Source organism: Prionailurus bengalensis, chromosome C1, assembly GCF_016509475.1.
Source record: "Prionailurus bengalensis isolate Pbe53 chromosome C1, Fcat_Pben_1.1_paternal_pri, whole genome shotgun sequence".
Taxonomy (NCBI): domain Eukaryota; kingdom Metazoa; phylum Chordata; class Mammalia; order Carnivora; family Felidae; genus Prionailurus; species Prionailurus bengalensis.
Genome location: NC_057345.1, coordinates 45,856,816 through 45,872,955, shown reverse-complemented (window position 1 = coordinate 45,872,955; position 16,140 = coordinate 45,856,816). Strand labels below are relative to the sequence as shown.

Genomic DNA, 16,140 nt, shown 5'->3' with positions numbered 1-16,140 from the left:
AAAGTAGAGCTGGGGTGAGGGGGGGAAGAGAGAGAGGGAAGTGCCCTTTTGATGGTCGTCTTCACAGAGGTAATAACTGGAACTGTTGAAGCAGCAGAGATGAGGGCGGAAAGGCAAGGCTTCAACCCCAGGAAGACCCACGTTTATCTGGGAGAACCCTGAAGGGGAGCCTCTGGAAGGAGGAACGCATTTGAGAAATAGGAAGAAAAGCATGGTGGTGCGATATTCAGGAAGGTCAGGGGATTCAGTGTCAAAAAAGAGCATGAGATGGGCAGCAGGCAGTGCTACAGAAAAAACATTCAGGAGACCCTTACGCGGACAGGCAGAGCTAGCCATCTAGGACACCCGTGGCTTTGAGTCCCTGGCTTTTGGGAAAATGACGATGCTTCGCACTTCAAATTTTTTTTTTTTTTTTTTTTACATTTATTTATTTTTGAGAGACAGAGAGAGACAGCGTGAGCAGGGGAGGGGCAGAGAGAGAGGGAGACACAGAATCCGAAGCAGGCTCCAAGCTCTGAGCTGTCGGCACAGAGCCCCACATGGGGCTCGAACTCGTCAACTGTGAGATCATGACCTGAACCCAAGTTGGGCGCTTAACCGACTGAGCCACCCAGGCGCCCCTACGACGCTTTGCACTTCAGACTGCCTTCTTCCTAAGGCTTCTGGGCTTAGGGCAGCCACTGCTGATTTCCGCCATAGCTAGCTTCTGTGGCCTCTCTCTGGCCTCTTTGCTGTCTGTATTCTGGATATTGAAGTGTTGGCTTATCCACGGAGTCCAGAAACTCCACTGGTGGCCTTGGACAGAACTATGTGCTCAGTGCTTTTTCCAGTCTGCGAGGCACTACTCTTCTACCCAAGCAGGAGAAGCAGTGAAGATTAAATTTCTCATCATTTATTTCTAGTCATTAAAGATACTGCATTTTGTTGTCCTGGATGGAGCATCCAGCTTCAGAGAAAATCCAGCCACACTTCTGTCTCCGTCCCGCGAAGCGGAATCCAAATAACATTACCTTTTTCCTTTCGCTGGGGACTGAAAAAAAAATGATTCTCCCTTCTTTATTGTCCATCATCCAGTGTTTGTTGAATGAATCTATTCTTCTGGATGGAAAGAAGTTCACTAGTCTGCATAACTGAGATGTGAAAGAACAGGTTGGCCCTCTGTGGCTAGCAGGGGCTGAGGTGGGCAAGCGTTTGGCAAGATTACCTGACCTTCCCAGGTGTTCTAGCAGCCCCTGTCTCACTGGAAACACAGACCCTGCCGCCTGCTGGGACATCTAAGAGAAAGCCAGCTTGACGCCATCGGACAGGACCCAGGAGCTAGAATGAGGAGTCCAGGCTTCAGTGACAGTTCTGCCATTGCCTGATTTCTAAGGGTGGATTCCCTGGCCTCCCCGGCCTTCCCCATACTCACTTATAAGGTGTTAATAATAATTCAGTAATAGGATGTTGGGAGAAGCAGATAATGCAGTAGTTGTGAAAATGCTTTGTAAGCTATAAAGTGCTAGGCGAATATGATTATCCAAGCAGGTCAAAAAATAAGGAAGTCTGTCCTTCAAACTCGGCAGGGGAAGAAGATGAGTTCTCAGTCTCTAAAAGAGGTGTTTGTTGGGATGCTGTGCAAAAGTCTGACTTTTCTTGGGATAAGTTACAGAGTGGCCTGTGACAGATGACACGAACAATGCACTAGGCTTTCCCTTGCTGCCCTGGGTTGAGACTTCTGCTTTGTCCCCCTGAAAAAGACATCCTATGGATAAAGTGGTCAAAGCCAACATATCCATACACATGTTTTCTGGTTCTACTCTGGAGGGGTAGTACTTCCAAACTCTTCACTTTGGAATGTGCTTTTCCAAGGAGCTTTTGAAAGTATCTTAGAGAAGATATTTTCAGGGCGCCTGGGTGGCTCCGTCGGTTGAGCGTCCAACTTCATCTCAGGTCATGATCTCGTGGTTTCGTGAGTTCGAGCCCCGTGTCAGGCTCTGCCCTGGCATCACAGAGCCTCTGCTTCTCTCTGTCCCTCCCCCACTCATGCTGTCTCTGTCTCTCTCAAAATAAATAAATAAACTTAAAAAAAAAAAAGAAAAGATTTTCTACAAGTATTTGTTAATGTTGTGTTTCCTCTTCCTAAGGGGAAGAGAAAAAAATTATAAGAGAGCTCTAGGCTTTTGACATACCACCTTCTTGCATCCCTTGGCAATCCTACCAGGTAGATGTTATTGACGTTATTTTCATAGAGGAGGAGCCCTAAGCCCAGAGAGGCGAAGTCACTTGCCTAACGTAAGATGTGCTATTCAGGCTGAGGTTTTTCTGGCTCCAAAGTCAGTGCTGTTTTGACCACCCTGTGCTCTCTCTTTTCCAAAAAGTCAATGCTCTCCAGATTTCCTCTCTGGGACACTTCCGATATTGGTGAATATGTGGACAGTTGAGGTCTTTTACACCAGAAAGGAGAGGCGGAGAGGAGCTGTCTTGGAGTTGGGGACAAACCGTCACCGTGGTCGGGGGGCAAGCGCTGGTCGTTTTCTGTCTCCTTGTAGCTTTAGTTGCGATGCTTCCTCGCTTTATTAGTTTCCAGATTCTGTGCCAAGTGCTTTAAAAGGCAGGTAGGGGAGAATTCTCCTCTGCTGCCTGGCAGCTTGCCATTACCCCCGGAATCTGTTGCTTGCTGTTTCAGAAAGGGATCAACATTGAAGGCATTTTTCTCAGTAGTGAAATTTACATATCACAGCCTTGCTGACTGAAGCAGAAATGAGGGCTCCAGGGGCTGGAGTCTGGGGGTGGGGACAGAGCCTTTGTAGGGGGAGGGAAGAGCTTATTTTATTACCCGGGAATAAAAACATTGTGAGTAATGAATAAAGTCCGAAAGCAGTAAATCTGGAACTCCGGCGTTAGGTGTGTAACGTGTCGGAGAACAATTTAAGCCTTCGCCTCTTCGGCAGAGGTGAGGTATTCGGGCCGCCTTTCACAGCCCGAATTTCATTAAATGGCCTTTTAAGGGTTAGGATTACAAGAAGCCAAGTCCGGCTGGTTCATAATGATGATTTATGGCCGTGTTGTCGACTCCCCGACCCTTCTGTACAAGGGGATAGAGAAAATACATAATTTGTTGCTCATTAACTGTAAGATCTGTCAGGGCTGCCCCAGAAGCCATGTGGTCCTGGAGTCATGTGTCTGCTAAATGGCTTCAGCCTGGCCCTGTCCTTGAAAATACGCAGTTGCTGTTGGGCCGTGGAGATCGTTTTTAGTAACAATAGAAATACGGCTGATCCCCAACTTAGGAGGGTTTGACTTGCGATTTTTCGACTTTACGGGGGTGCACAAGCAATACCCATTCAGTAGAAACCACACTTTGATTTTGAATTTTGATTTCTTTTTTTTCCTGGGCTAGTGATCCACGGTGCTGGGCACCAGCAGTGAGCCACGGCTCCCAGTCAGCCTTGCCAGCACGAGGGTAAACAGCCGGTACTCTTCACGTCATTCTGTGCCCGTGCAACCATTCTGGTTTTCACTGTCAGTGCAATATTTAATAAATTACGTGAGCTGTTCTACACTTTATTGTAAAATAGACTCTTTGGTAGTGATTGTGCCCAAATGTAAGCCAACGAAAGTGTTCTGAGCACATTTAAGGTAGGCCAGGCGAAGCTGTGATGTTCAGTAGGTTAGGCGTGTTCAATGCATTTCTGACTTACGATATTTTCCACTTAGGATGCGTTTATCGGGACGTAATGCCATCATAGGTTGAGGAAGATCTGTAATCAAAAATTCTCTCAATACAGTGTGTTGTGAGTCTTTGAACTTAAATATCTGGGCTCTCCTTTTAGCTCTGTCACTTAGAAGCCTCAGAACCTTCAGGTTAGTGACTCTCCCTCAGTGCCTTACCATTCTCAGCTGCAGAATGGGTATAACTTCACAGAGCCGCAGATCAAATGAAACCAAAAAGTACGAAAGAAATGTAAAAGATTGCTGCTGTTATTAGCATCATTTTGAGGAATCTGAGGTGCCACGAAATGCCCTCTTTACCTCTTTCTCCTCCAGTGAGAGGAGGAAGCATTTTAACTGTGTGAGACACTGTGGCACCGAACCCAAAGTTTTCAAATGAAGGGATGTTAGCACTGAAATGAGTCCTTGAGTTGTAACCAAACCCTTTCTCCCTAAAGTGACTCAAGCACAGCGGTGAATCCCCTGAGATTAATCCGTAGATTTGTGTAAGAGATGCTGATTTGCAGTGAAAAGCTACGTGTTCTTTTTCAGCATCAAATAGGAAATCGGGCTCAAACCAGGCCAGCTTAGAGTTTCTTCATTTGTGGCCGCGGTATGGTTCAAGGAACTCAGGAGCCGTCCAAGGGCGGGGATTGTGCACGGGGCCTTGGTTCTGCTCCGTGCCCGTGGCATCATCTCGGAGGGAGTACCTTACCTCTGCTACTGCTGATTACCTTTGCTTGGTTAGGAGGGTCATGGTGAAGGTAGTATGGGAGAGTTGAAAATAAATGTCATTGCACGGGCGCCGGGGTGTCTCAGTCGTTAAGCATCTGATTTTGGTTCGGGTCATGATCTCGCGGTTTGTGAGTTCGAGTCCCACCTCAGGTGAGTTCAAGCCCCGCTTCTGGTAAGCTCGTGCCCTGCTTCAGGTGAGCCCCGCTTCTCTCTCTCTCACTCCCTCTCTCTCTGCCCTTCGCTCACTTGCACCCCTCCCCCCCCTTTCAAAAACAAGAAAATGTCATTGCAATGAGGAAGTGATAAATTACGGAGTCTAGTCTCCTCAATGGAGAAACTGGCTTATCTCAGGTTCACTCAGTGAGTAGAGACTCGCTCAGTGAGTAGAGAACGCTGGCTACCGACTCCTCCTGTAGTTTTCTTCTCCCTGCATCCAAAGTCATGTGAGCATCATTTATAAATAAAGAAGAAGAAAGAGCATGACGGTGGTAGTGAACATCTGGAACTTGTTAGCCTGTAAGGTTACACAGGGTAAAAGTATAAACAGGTTCAAAGGGGAGTTAGACCAGGAACCGTAGGAAAGAACGCTGGGCGGGGAGCTAGAACACCTGGGTCCAATCTTCAGTTGCGAGTTAATTTGGACCTCGGTTTCTTCCGTGTATAGGGGACCCTTTCATTTCTGACTTGCTGTGCTTCTCAGATTTTAATCTCTGCAACATGTTCTCAAAGGGCTTTTGGTAATATTTAGAGGATATTTCCAATTTTGCAATAAAACAACTGCGAAAACTGTGGTCCTGTTTCTATCCGTCCATTCATTCAATCAGTAGTCTGAGCACCTCTGCGAGAGCAGGTACTCGTCCTGCCCCTCAGGGAATGCCTAAGCCAGGATTTTGCGTGGGACTGGCCTTTGACCGTCTCTCTTTATTGTAGAATCACACTCGGTGTGATGTGGGAACCAAAGTGTAGCACTTAGAAATAATCAGGTATTTATAAACACAGAATCATTGTGTAAGCGTTAGCAGTGCTGGTGGCTGTTCTCGCTGCCACACCGGCTGGCCCCTGGGCCTGGCTGGCATCTCCCTGCCACCTGGCCATCCTCCCGCTAGACGTGGGAGCCCTTGAGAACTTGGATCAGATCCCCTACGTTGACCCCTTCCCCAGCGTTAAAAAAAAAATAATGGGAGACGTTGAAAAGGAGTGCCCGGATATGTCAGTCTATTGCTTCCCTTGCGGTTGTGAACACGCTGTCTGTTCCCTGAAGCAGCAAGTGTGGCTCGTCACCCTGCCCTGGGAGGAATTGTGAAAGGAGCTTTGTGGTGTGTGATGAGTTGAACGTCGCTCTCCCTGGACTGTGGTTGCAATCAGGAAGTGGCCGGGGCTGTGCTATGGAGTTAAGACAAGAGCAGCAGGCTGTGTGGTGGGGCATCACCAAAGTGGGATTGGTCCTCTGCTGTGTAGGCATCAAGGGCATTTGCCTTACGGAGAGCAGGCTGGCCCCCCACTCCTAATATAAAACCAGGCAGTGTGACTTGATCTTGAGCTTCCACCGTACCTAACTCATGATTATTGTAGGCAGTTCATGAAATGAAGTGTATGAAAGTAATTCCTAGTATGCAGTAGGTAATCAATAATTTTTCCCGGAGTGACAAACTTCCCCTAAGTATTAGGAGTAAACAAGGTGGGATGGTGAAAGGGTATGAAAATCCAGACTCATTGGCTGCCCTTTAGGATTGAGGAGATGGGAGACAATGTGCTGAGACTTGGAAATTTGCAAACACTGAAGGGCATTGTGTTAAAAGTTCCTTGGTTTGGGGGCGCCTGGGTGGCTCAGTCTGTTAAGTCAGACTCTTGATTTCGGCTCAGGTCATGGTCTCAGGGTTCATAGGATCGAGCCCTGTGTTGGGCTCTGTGCTGTCAGTGGATTCTCTCTTTCTCCCTCTCTCTCAGCCTTTCCTTCATTCTCTCTCTCTCTCTCAAAAATAAATACAAAAAAGTAAATCAATAAAGACAGCTAAAGAAACATGCCAACTAAATACAATGCTTAATAGTTAACTGGATTCTATTAAAAAAAAAAAAGCTCCTTGGTTTGTAGAGCAGTATTCTTTTCATCACAGCATTCCTCTACAAAGGAAAATGAAAGAATCCCTTTCTACAACCCAGGTCGTTTCCCATCCGTGTTACCAGATTGAAGCCAACAGCTCTGCAAAGGCCTGCAGCCTCCTCTCAAGGAGAAGGAGACTGAAGCTCGGAGAGGTTAAGTCATTGGTGAAGGACACCGGGCAGGTGGCAGAGCTGGGACTCACACCCAGGACATGGTCTTAGGCATCCACCCTCCTATAGAAGCCCCCACCACGGCTCAGTGTTGACACAAGGCTGGGATCCCTTACTCAAAAGCTCAGAATCCTGACATTTGCTCAGATCCTCTGACATCCTGGCCACCCTTGACCATGTCCTTGATTCTTCATCTATTTTTTTTTTTTTTTCCATATCTGGGTCCTTGTCTCTTTCTTTGTTTAAAAAAATACGTATATAATTTATATTATATATAATATTTATATTTTTTACATATCCATAATATTTATATTTTTACATATCATATGTGTTTATATATAAATATATTTAGTTGTAGATTTCTGCTGGGACTTTTTTTAAAAAGGAGAAAATGACCATGTTATTAGCACTTTGCTCTTTCCTCTCCTGCGTATTTCTGTCTGTATATTTCTTAAATAGAAAACTGGGATTTTTCTAGATTATAGCCTGCGATTACGTACTGAATGTTCTCTCGAGCCATGAAATATCCTTTACGGCATCCACTTTGATGACGGGTCTTGAGACCACCTAATTCCCCCCGTTGGCTTCCTTTCAGATCATCACTGGGGAGTTCTACCGTATCTACTACCTGAAGGAGAAGTCCCGGCCAGCGATTCAGAATCCCTATGTGGCAGCCCTCTACAAGCAGGTGGGCTGCTTCCTCTTCGGCTGTGCCATCAGCCAGTCCTTCACCGACATTGCCAAAGTCTCCATTGGGCGCCTGCGTCCTCACTTCTTGAACGTCTGCAACCCCGATTTCAGCCAGATCAACTGCTCCGAGGGCTACATCCAAAACTACAAATGCAGAGGGGACGACAGCAAAGTCCAAGAGGCCAGGTGAGTCACCACCTGCCGTGGCCACAGCGTGCCTGCTTTGACACGGGCGGCTCAGGGAGCACTTGCGAAGGCGCCTGCGACATGAGGTGCCAGGCTCAGTGCTGGGCTTTGGTTTCAGTGGGTGAATGAGGCATAGTCCCCATCCTTAAGGAACTCGGGGTCAGTTGATTTAGATGCATAGGTAAATAAGCAATTATGGTAGAATACTGGTAAGTCCACTCATTCATTCATTCATTCATTCATTCATTCATTTTTTTGCTTATTCATTCTTGGGTGCCTGCTAGGTTCTAGAAAACATGTCCCACAGACTGCCAAGGTGGCAAAACCAAACAAGACAGTGCTGGTCTCAAGGTCACGGTCTAGGGAGAGAAGAGGGACAGGCAGACATGTGTCAGGGATGTGCATATGGCCCTCTCATGGCCCTCTCTTGCTCTTGCAGGAAGTCCTTCTTCTCTGGCCACGCCTCCTTCTCCATGTACACTATGCTGTATTTGGTGGTAAGTACCTTCCTTCTGATTCCAATGGAGTGTACTATTGAGCCCCAGCTTAAAGCTCTTCTGTGCAGAGAGCCCTCAGAATAGTTAGGGATAGACCCCACTGTGAAATCCTTGAAAAAGAAGTTAGCTAGAAAAGTTAGGTTCCGTTTTGAGCTCTGCCACAGCGTTAGAAGTTGTTTTCCTTTCTAGGCTTTTCCCATTTGTCAAATAAAAATAATATTGATCATGGCTGCTTGATAAGGCTTGTGTGCCCTTTTTGAAATTATAAAGTGATAAAGACACTTGTGTAATATTTTATGGTAACGAGTACTGTCTTCTGACCATCTGTTTACTCAGTTGACCCTTCCAGGCACCCTGGTACTACTGTCTCCGTTGTGGGAAAGGATTACTAAATAAGGCTCCGAGAATTCAAGTCAGCTGTCAGAATTGACAGGCACTAGAACTGTTGCTCAAATGCAAACCCTGTCATCAAATTCCTAGTGTTCACCATGCCAGGCCTCTTCCATCCCCCGCTGATGGAAAGGCTTTAAAAATCATCAATATCCGACTACATAGAATGATTTCAAGTTTTTCAGAATACTTCTGCTCCATGAGCACACATCACCTCATGACAGCATGGCGAAGTATGAAATGTGTATCCCCACTGCTTGGAGCCAGAAACTAAGACCCAGGGAGGCTAAGCGGCATGTTGGGGGGTCCCTCAGCTAGTGGTGGGGCCATGATCTGAACCCCTGTGGCCCTGTCTGCCCCGACTTCCTAGAGGTGCTGGGAAGGGACAGGTGAGTGCCCGGTTCTTCCCCAGCTGTTGCACAGACAGCAGCTGGTCTGTTTCTCTTTGCGAGTTAAAAAACGGTCCCCTGCCTCTCCTCTCCCCTTGAATGAGGCCCCTGTGCCAAGGCACTTCCTGCTTTCGGCCCCTTTGATGCAGAGCGAGAAGGCGCTGAGAGGTCAGACATAGCTCAGGGGAGCAAAAGCTGTTTGCAAAAGAACGTTTTGATTTTGACTTATTTAAAAAACATAATTAGGATTTGGAAAACCTAGCAGAAGGTTTTTTTTTGTTTTGTTTCCCCCCTCCTCCCAAAACAATCCTTTCCAAGCCTGGAGGCCTCCCGGCTTCCCGTTACCTGGGATGCGGAGCTGAAAGGTGGGCCCCAACCTATGAAAACCTCAAACATGGATTTTGTTTATACACGAATCACACTCCCTCCATTCTTCATTTGTTGTTGTTTTGCTTTCGCTTGGCTTTTAGAAAGCTAATGTCGCGAAGATCTTTCGTTTCCTATTTCATTTTTTTTTTTTTTTTTGTATTCTATCCAGGTCTGGAAGCAATTTTACAAATGTAATTTCAGTGTTTTGCAAAGGTGCTTGGAGGAGTGGGTCTCTGTTCATTTTTCTCATGTTCCTTCATTTTCTTCCAAGAGAAAAATACTGGGTAATTTTGAAACCAACTGTGTGCACTGTGTGCTCTAAGGCTGCCCAAAAGATAAAGGTGCTGACCTGTTTCTGGTGCCTTCTGTGTGCCAGGCACTGGGTCAAGCTCTCTCTCCCACACTGGTTCTCTCAATAACTCGATGAGATGCGTTTTGATTACCCCGTTTTAAGCTGAAAATAAACCAACCAACCTGATGCTAAGAAGTTTAGTAATAAAAGTTCTACCTCCAGGGGCGCCTGGGTGGCCCAGTCGGTTAAGCGTCTGACTTCGGCTCAGGTCATGATCTCACGGTTCGTGAGTTCGAGCCCCATGTGGGGCTCTGTGCTGACAGCTCAGAGCCCAGAGCCTGCTTCGGATTCCGCGTCTCCCTCTCTCTCTGCCCCTCCCCCACTCGCACTCTGTCTCTGTCTCAAAATAAGTAAGCATTAAAAACAATAAAAGTTCTACCTCCTGTGAGAGGCAGAAAAGAGATTTGAAGGCTGGTCTCGATGCCACTAGGATCGCTGCCTGTTCTTTTCGTGATACTGCACTACAAACCCAAAACCAACCTCGTCGGGATGAAGTTAAAGAATATAAGCTCCCGACCCTAATTTCAATTTCCCCTGAAGGCGACCTGCCTTTCTTCAGAGCTGCCTTAATGGATGAGATGCCCCCCTCGCCCCCACCCTCCACCACCAGGATGATTACAGCTGGAGATCTCTGCAGGGGTGAGGAGTAAGGGGTAGTTCAGACTGGGTGTTTATTTGCATCTCTGAGGGAGGAAAAAAATTACAGTGCCTTTATGTTCCTGGAAAGAAGGAAGGGAAGGAGGGAGGGAGGAAGAGAAGAGCGTCCTTAGTCCGTCACGTCCCTCGCATCCTGCTACACGTGCACACACAGCCATGCGCGCATCACACGTTGAAGGACCCTTGCAAACAGACACAACTCGCGGACACCCACATATACAACATGGAAACACATAGCTCCATTTTTAGCTCCGAGGTTATCTTGCCCTAAGGCAACCTCTGAGGCTAAATTCCAAGGAGGACAGTGCTCATTCCCAGGGCTCTTTCTCTATGTGATGTCACACTGAAGTCTCAACCCTCTCTATGTCCAATTTGCAGAGGTTTCTAAAGCAAGTTAGAACACCACGGCTGCCCGTCAGGGTCAGCGGGAAATGCTGTAGTCGGCCAGAGCAGCCCTCAGACCCATCCCCCAGGGATGTGGAGCTTCCCAAAGTACTGGAGCTGGGCAAATGAGACCACAGGAGACCCTGGCCTCCCCCTCCCAGGGCAGCTTCCTTGGGGCCTTGGGGGAAAATCGCCTTTGAACCAGCTGGGTGTCGGCAGCATTGATGGCGTTTGCCCTCAAGGTCAGACAGACCTGGAAGATTCTGCCCTGGTGGTTACTAGCTCTGGAACCAGGCATTGCTCACTGAGCTTTGAAGCCTCGGTGTATTCCTCTGTAAAGTAGAGACAATAGTGTATTTTGCAGGGTTTTCGCCACTTCACTTCTTTAGGTCCCACGTTCTCCAGCTGTCCTATGAAAGAGTGGAATTAGATGGCATCTACTTACTTCTCAATCTCTGTGGCTCTCTTTGAAAGATGTTTGAACTACCCTAAACTCTGCAAGGGAAGATGGGAAGCCCTCGGGGGCAAACTTATGCCCTCATGGCCCTGGCGTTCAAAGAGAGGGGCGGACAGGAAGTACTCTAGGCCTGTTGACGGCAGCTGCCCTCTAGAGCCTCCCATGGCTTTGAAGGACACTCCGTATTAGGTTTTGATTTGTAAAATGGTTAGCTTGGAAAAACCATGCCCCAAACACCAAATTATCTCTGGGCATAGAAGCTTACAGATGAGGTTAAGGCATGTTAGTGATTAATGCAGATTCTAATAAGAAAAACCCACAGCATGTATAAGCGCATGTGAAGCTTTCCTAGCCCGGAGTCCTGGCCCCAACCCCAGGGAACCACATCTGGACTGGCCCTGTACCCTCCACGGTCGGGGATTGAGGATAACTTGGCTTTCTGGATAAAACGCCTATACCAGCACAGGCACTAAACCATGTAGCAACCAGACACCCTGGTGTTTCTTGTGTTGTGCCAGCACCCTGCTACCTCCCGGGGCCCCTGACGTGCATCGGACGTGGGCCCTGCCCTCCAGGGACTCAACACGGTTTCGGCATTTGGCGTTCAGCGCATATTCAGTGGGTGGTTGTTACACACCAAACAGCGTGCTGGGGGGGTGGAAGTATAGACATGGGGAAGTCGTGGTCACAGCCTTGGGGAGTTCAGTCTAGGGGAGCAAGGAGACAGTGACAGCGGTTGGGTATGCTGTGTGCTGGGGTGGGGGTGGGGGTGGGGGGTGGATGTGGGATCTTATGGAAGCTCGGGGTCGTGGCACCCCCAGACAGCCCAGAGCGGAGGGGGGCAGAGCTGGGGAAGGGTTCCCGTAGGGTAAAGATGGGCAGATTGGAAGGACCACCCATGTGCAGGTGAAAAGGGGGACGATGGTTTGGGGGCTGCAGGTTTTCATTTCGGTCTAGCTGGGGTGGCTGGTAGGGGAGGAAGCAGGGGCGGGAGGGCGCAGTGAAAGCTGAGAGGACCTTTGGGACCAGCCACCCCAGCTCCTCCTTCTCTAGTCCAGAGCAGGCAGCAAGTTGGTGGTGAGGCCTTTCCCTTGTTGCCGCGCTCCCCTCCCCAAACGGGAACCTTGGCCGCTTGCCTTTTTCAGGGTCAGAGAAGCCTTTCCTGCCTCCTTTCTGCAATACTCCCTGACTCCCCTGTGACTCCCTGACTCCCCTGCCCCCCTCCCCCGACCAGTTTCTCACCATCTGACATACTATATATTCTTCGCTTCTTTGTTTATCTCTGCCGGATAAATTGTAAGCTTCATGAGGGAGACGTTTTTGTCTCTTGACTCACTCTTGCAGCCCACTGCCCCAAACAGCGTCTGACACTTAGTTGCAATGAATATTTGACGAGTGAGTGAATGAATCAATCTCAGGGCTTCAACATTCCCAGGCCATGCTTCTTTCCGTTCCATGCAGATTTTGTTCCTCTCCTCATTGAATTGATCGATCGTGAAGGACCTATGTGGTGTAAGGAAGGCCTCTGCTGCCTCTTTGCTGAACTGTTTATGCACTGGCTCTTTACTGCAGTGCCCATGAGAAATGTTGATGTGTCAAAGGGTTTGTCGGATACCAAGGAAACAGGGAAGCGGCCGTCCTCTGACCGCCATGTTCCCTGGCCTGTGGTTGTTAGTCATTGAGGTTTTGTTCAGTGTGTTTAGAATCCTGGAGCGGTGGGGTCTGGTATGCCCACGAGACATGCCCACAGATCCTGGGAGTTTCTGGTGAAACCCCTTGTAGGGACAAGATGGCTGTTTGTAAGGGGAATAAACCACTGTACCAAATGTTTTCCAAACTCTTCCCCACCCCCATCTACATCCATCCATCCAACCAGCCTTCTGTCCATCTGCCCAGCCATCAGTCTGTCCATCCATTCAGCCAGCCAGCAGTTTCTGAGCCAGACCTTGTGTGAGCACCTGAGGACACGAAGAGACCTCATATTTGGTGTGGAAATCCTGAAAGGTAGAGTCTCAGAACAGTTGGATGAGGTCCCCAATTCGGGTGGACTGAGGCACGGAGCCCCAAGGGAAGGGCTGTGACCTCCACTCTGAGGCTCACTGACTCAGTTCACAGGGTCTCCTTAGCTTATGATCAGGTCAGAGATTCTAATACCCTGACTCTTCCAAAAACTGTGTACTTGTGCTTTGACATGGGCCTTGTAAAAGTATATGACTGCAGGAGTGTTCAGATATTCCCTGTAGGTTGTCCTTAAGTCCACGACAAGCGGGTAGTCCCCTCAAATTGCTTTTCTCCCAGGACAAATCCAGTACAAAAGACCGTTACTTTGTGTGGAGAGCACTAATTTCCTCAAAGGAAGCCAGGCTCTGTGGTTAGATCTCAGTCTTAGAAAAAGACACATCTTATTCAGTGTAAATCGTGGCTCTTTGTTACCTTGAGCAAGTGACAGGGCCTTTTGGCCTTGATCTCTTCATCTGAAAAATGGGCACAATGGTGGTATCTACCCAACAGGATGATTGTGATAGTTGCAGGTGAGGCCATTTAAAGCCCCGGCACTGTGTCTGAAACCGTGCTTGACAAATGGGGAGTGTATGTTTCTCCCCCTGATAGTGACAGAAAACAAGAGCTGATTCCCTTCTCAAGGAGGAGAAAAGTCGACTAAATATTCTTCTTTTGTCCTGAAAGTAGTCGAATAGCTTCCCAGAGAGAAATGCCCGTTCTGCACCACGTAGACGAATCACCAGGCACAGGCACCAGAGCCAGGCGTGAGCCGTGGAGGAGCTGAGAGGAGGGAGAAAGTTTCTCCCTGTGGGTGTCAGTGATCTGGACCGACTTCCAGGAAGAGAGCATATGCAGGGACATAAGGAGGGACAAAAGCCTCCTTTTCACTCTGAGCAGAGCAGTCCCAAGAGCAATGGAAATGAAGTAAGAGGACAGTACCGACCTGTTTCACCAGTATGCAAATCATGTAATGAAACACAAATGACTTCGCAAGAAGGAGCATGACTCACCCCACATGTGACTCGGCTGGTTCAGACCAGAGGAGCCAGCTTGAGTTCAGCCAGACCTCTCTAAAGAGTTTTTGTTGAATTCCACAGGACCCCAGTTTGGGAGCTAGGACCAGGAAGGAGAAGAGAACTCCATTTAGGGAGTGAGTTGGGTGTGCCAGGGACTTCCACATACATCATTTTGGGGATGGGGGTTCACAGGCAGACATAGTCCTTTCTGTTGTAAGCTACCTGTCTACAATCAGCAGTGTTATTTTAGCAATTGGGGAGAAAAATCTTAGTCAAAGAATGAGATTTAATTAAAAAAAAAAATTTTTTTTTTACATTTAATTCCTTTTTGAGAGAGAGAGAGAGAGAGAGAGAGAGAGAGAGAGAGACGGAGCATCAGCGGGGGAGAGGCAGAGAGAGCGGAAGACACAGAATCACAGAATCCGAAGCAGGCTCCAGGCTCTGAGCTGTCAGCACAGAGCCCGACGCGGGGCTCGAACCCACTAACCAGGAGATCATGACCTGAGCCAAAGTCGGACACCCAACTGACTGAGCCACCCAGGCGCCCCGAGATTTAATTTTTAATGTGAACATATTCTTTTTGCATGGAGGAACTTATTTTTTAATCATGTTTCTCTCTTTCACAATTTTGAACAGATGTACACGATATGTGTTGGAGGTTTTTTTTTTTTAATGAACAAAACCCCTTACTCTGTAAGAGAAAGCAGAAATTTCAGAGAAGCAGAGTGACTGGTTCAGGGTCCCCCAGCTGGCCTGGAGCAGAGAAGAGATTCAAGTTTGGTTTTGCTCTGATTGCAAATCAGACACTTTTCTGCAGTGTCACACTGATGGTTAGAAGTGGATTCTCCCAGCCCAGAGGTCTTCACACAGAAGGGGAAGTAAAGACAGATCGGTCAGGACCTCAGGGCTGCTGACCACGAGGAGAGATCAAGGTGATTCAGCCTTTCTGGTTTTGTCCAACTCTGCCTATGTCTTTGCTAATTACTCGTTCAGGGTGCCTGGGACTTTGCTGAAGCCCCTGCAGAAATTCTGATTCCGGGCAAGTCTCCTTGCTGTTTGGTCTAGGACAGGGGCCATGGGAGTGTTGTGGTCAGAAGTGTGACTTCCTCCCGTGGAATGGCAGTGAACGCAGCCTCTTGCCCCACGGACTGTTCCCAGGCTCAGGTTTCCGAGAGCAGGAGAACTGGGCTATGAACCGGCAGAAGCTAATCCATTTAGCGGCAGGGTTGCTGGGGCATGGAGGGACTTACCAGGTCCTTCGGTCAGCCTCCAAGCCTGTTGTAACAGCTTCTCAAATCAGAATTAGCCACAAGGTGGAAGGTGATTGTGCAACCTTTTGCTTTGGTGATCTACTTGTTTTGGCGAAATCCCTCATCGCCAGCGAGTAAATGGCATTCACCGACGTAAAGGGTTGACACAGGTTTCTGAAGAGTGCCTTGAGTTCCCGTGTCACGCCACGCAGGGTCCTCTGTGTCCCATTCGATCCCGGCAACCCTGAGAGGGAGATAGTGTTGTACCTGTTCCACAGATGAGAAGTTGGGGGCCCACCCACTTAGGAGGTGACAGAGCCAGGAATGGAGTTGGGGACGCTTCACCCCAAAATTCCCGGTGCCGCCGCCGCTGTGCTTTCCCCCTGCAGCCCCAGCTGCAGACCCCAGGATCAGCCCTGAGGCCTTGAGCCATTCGTGGGTAAAATGTGTTGGTTACCGATGGGAGCGGAGGAGCAAGCTTCAGCGCGCTGCCGGCCAGTCCACGTCTGACTGCTTCCCAAAGGGATTCTTTTCCTGTGGCCCCTACTCCTTTTTCATTCATAAGCACTCCCTTCCTGAAGCTCTCCTGATGACTGGTCTCTTCCTCTCTCTTCAAGTTCCTCTGGTGTATTTATTTTTTTTCTTTTCGTGAGCTCCAGTATCTGAGTCAGTAGAAGGGGAGATGTGGGCCGTGTCCGGTTGGGAAACCCACCCTTCCTCTGGCCCACCCTCATTTCCAAGGCCCATGACCTAAACTCTGCACGGGGAGGGAGAAGCCCTGGAGGATTCTTTTTTTTTTTTTT

General features: G+C 48.5%; 1 protein-coding gene across 4 annotated transcripts in view; it reads left to right on the top strand.

Annotated features, from left to right (window-relative positions):
- Positions 1–16,140, top strand: part of PLPP3 (phospholipid phosphatase 3) — an 87,441-nt gene that overhangs the window by 53,405 nt on the left and 17,896 nt on the right. For all 4 annotated transcript variants that reach the window (XM_043575089.1, XM_043575086.1, XM_043575087.1 and 1 more), the window contains 2 exons: positions 7,295–7,575; positions 8,015–8,072. In XM_043575089.1, coding sequence (XP_043431024.1) covers positions 7,295–7,575; positions 8,015–8,072 — 339 coding nt within the window. The remainder of the gene's footprint in view (positions 1–7,294; positions 7,576–8,014; positions 8,073–16,140) is intronic.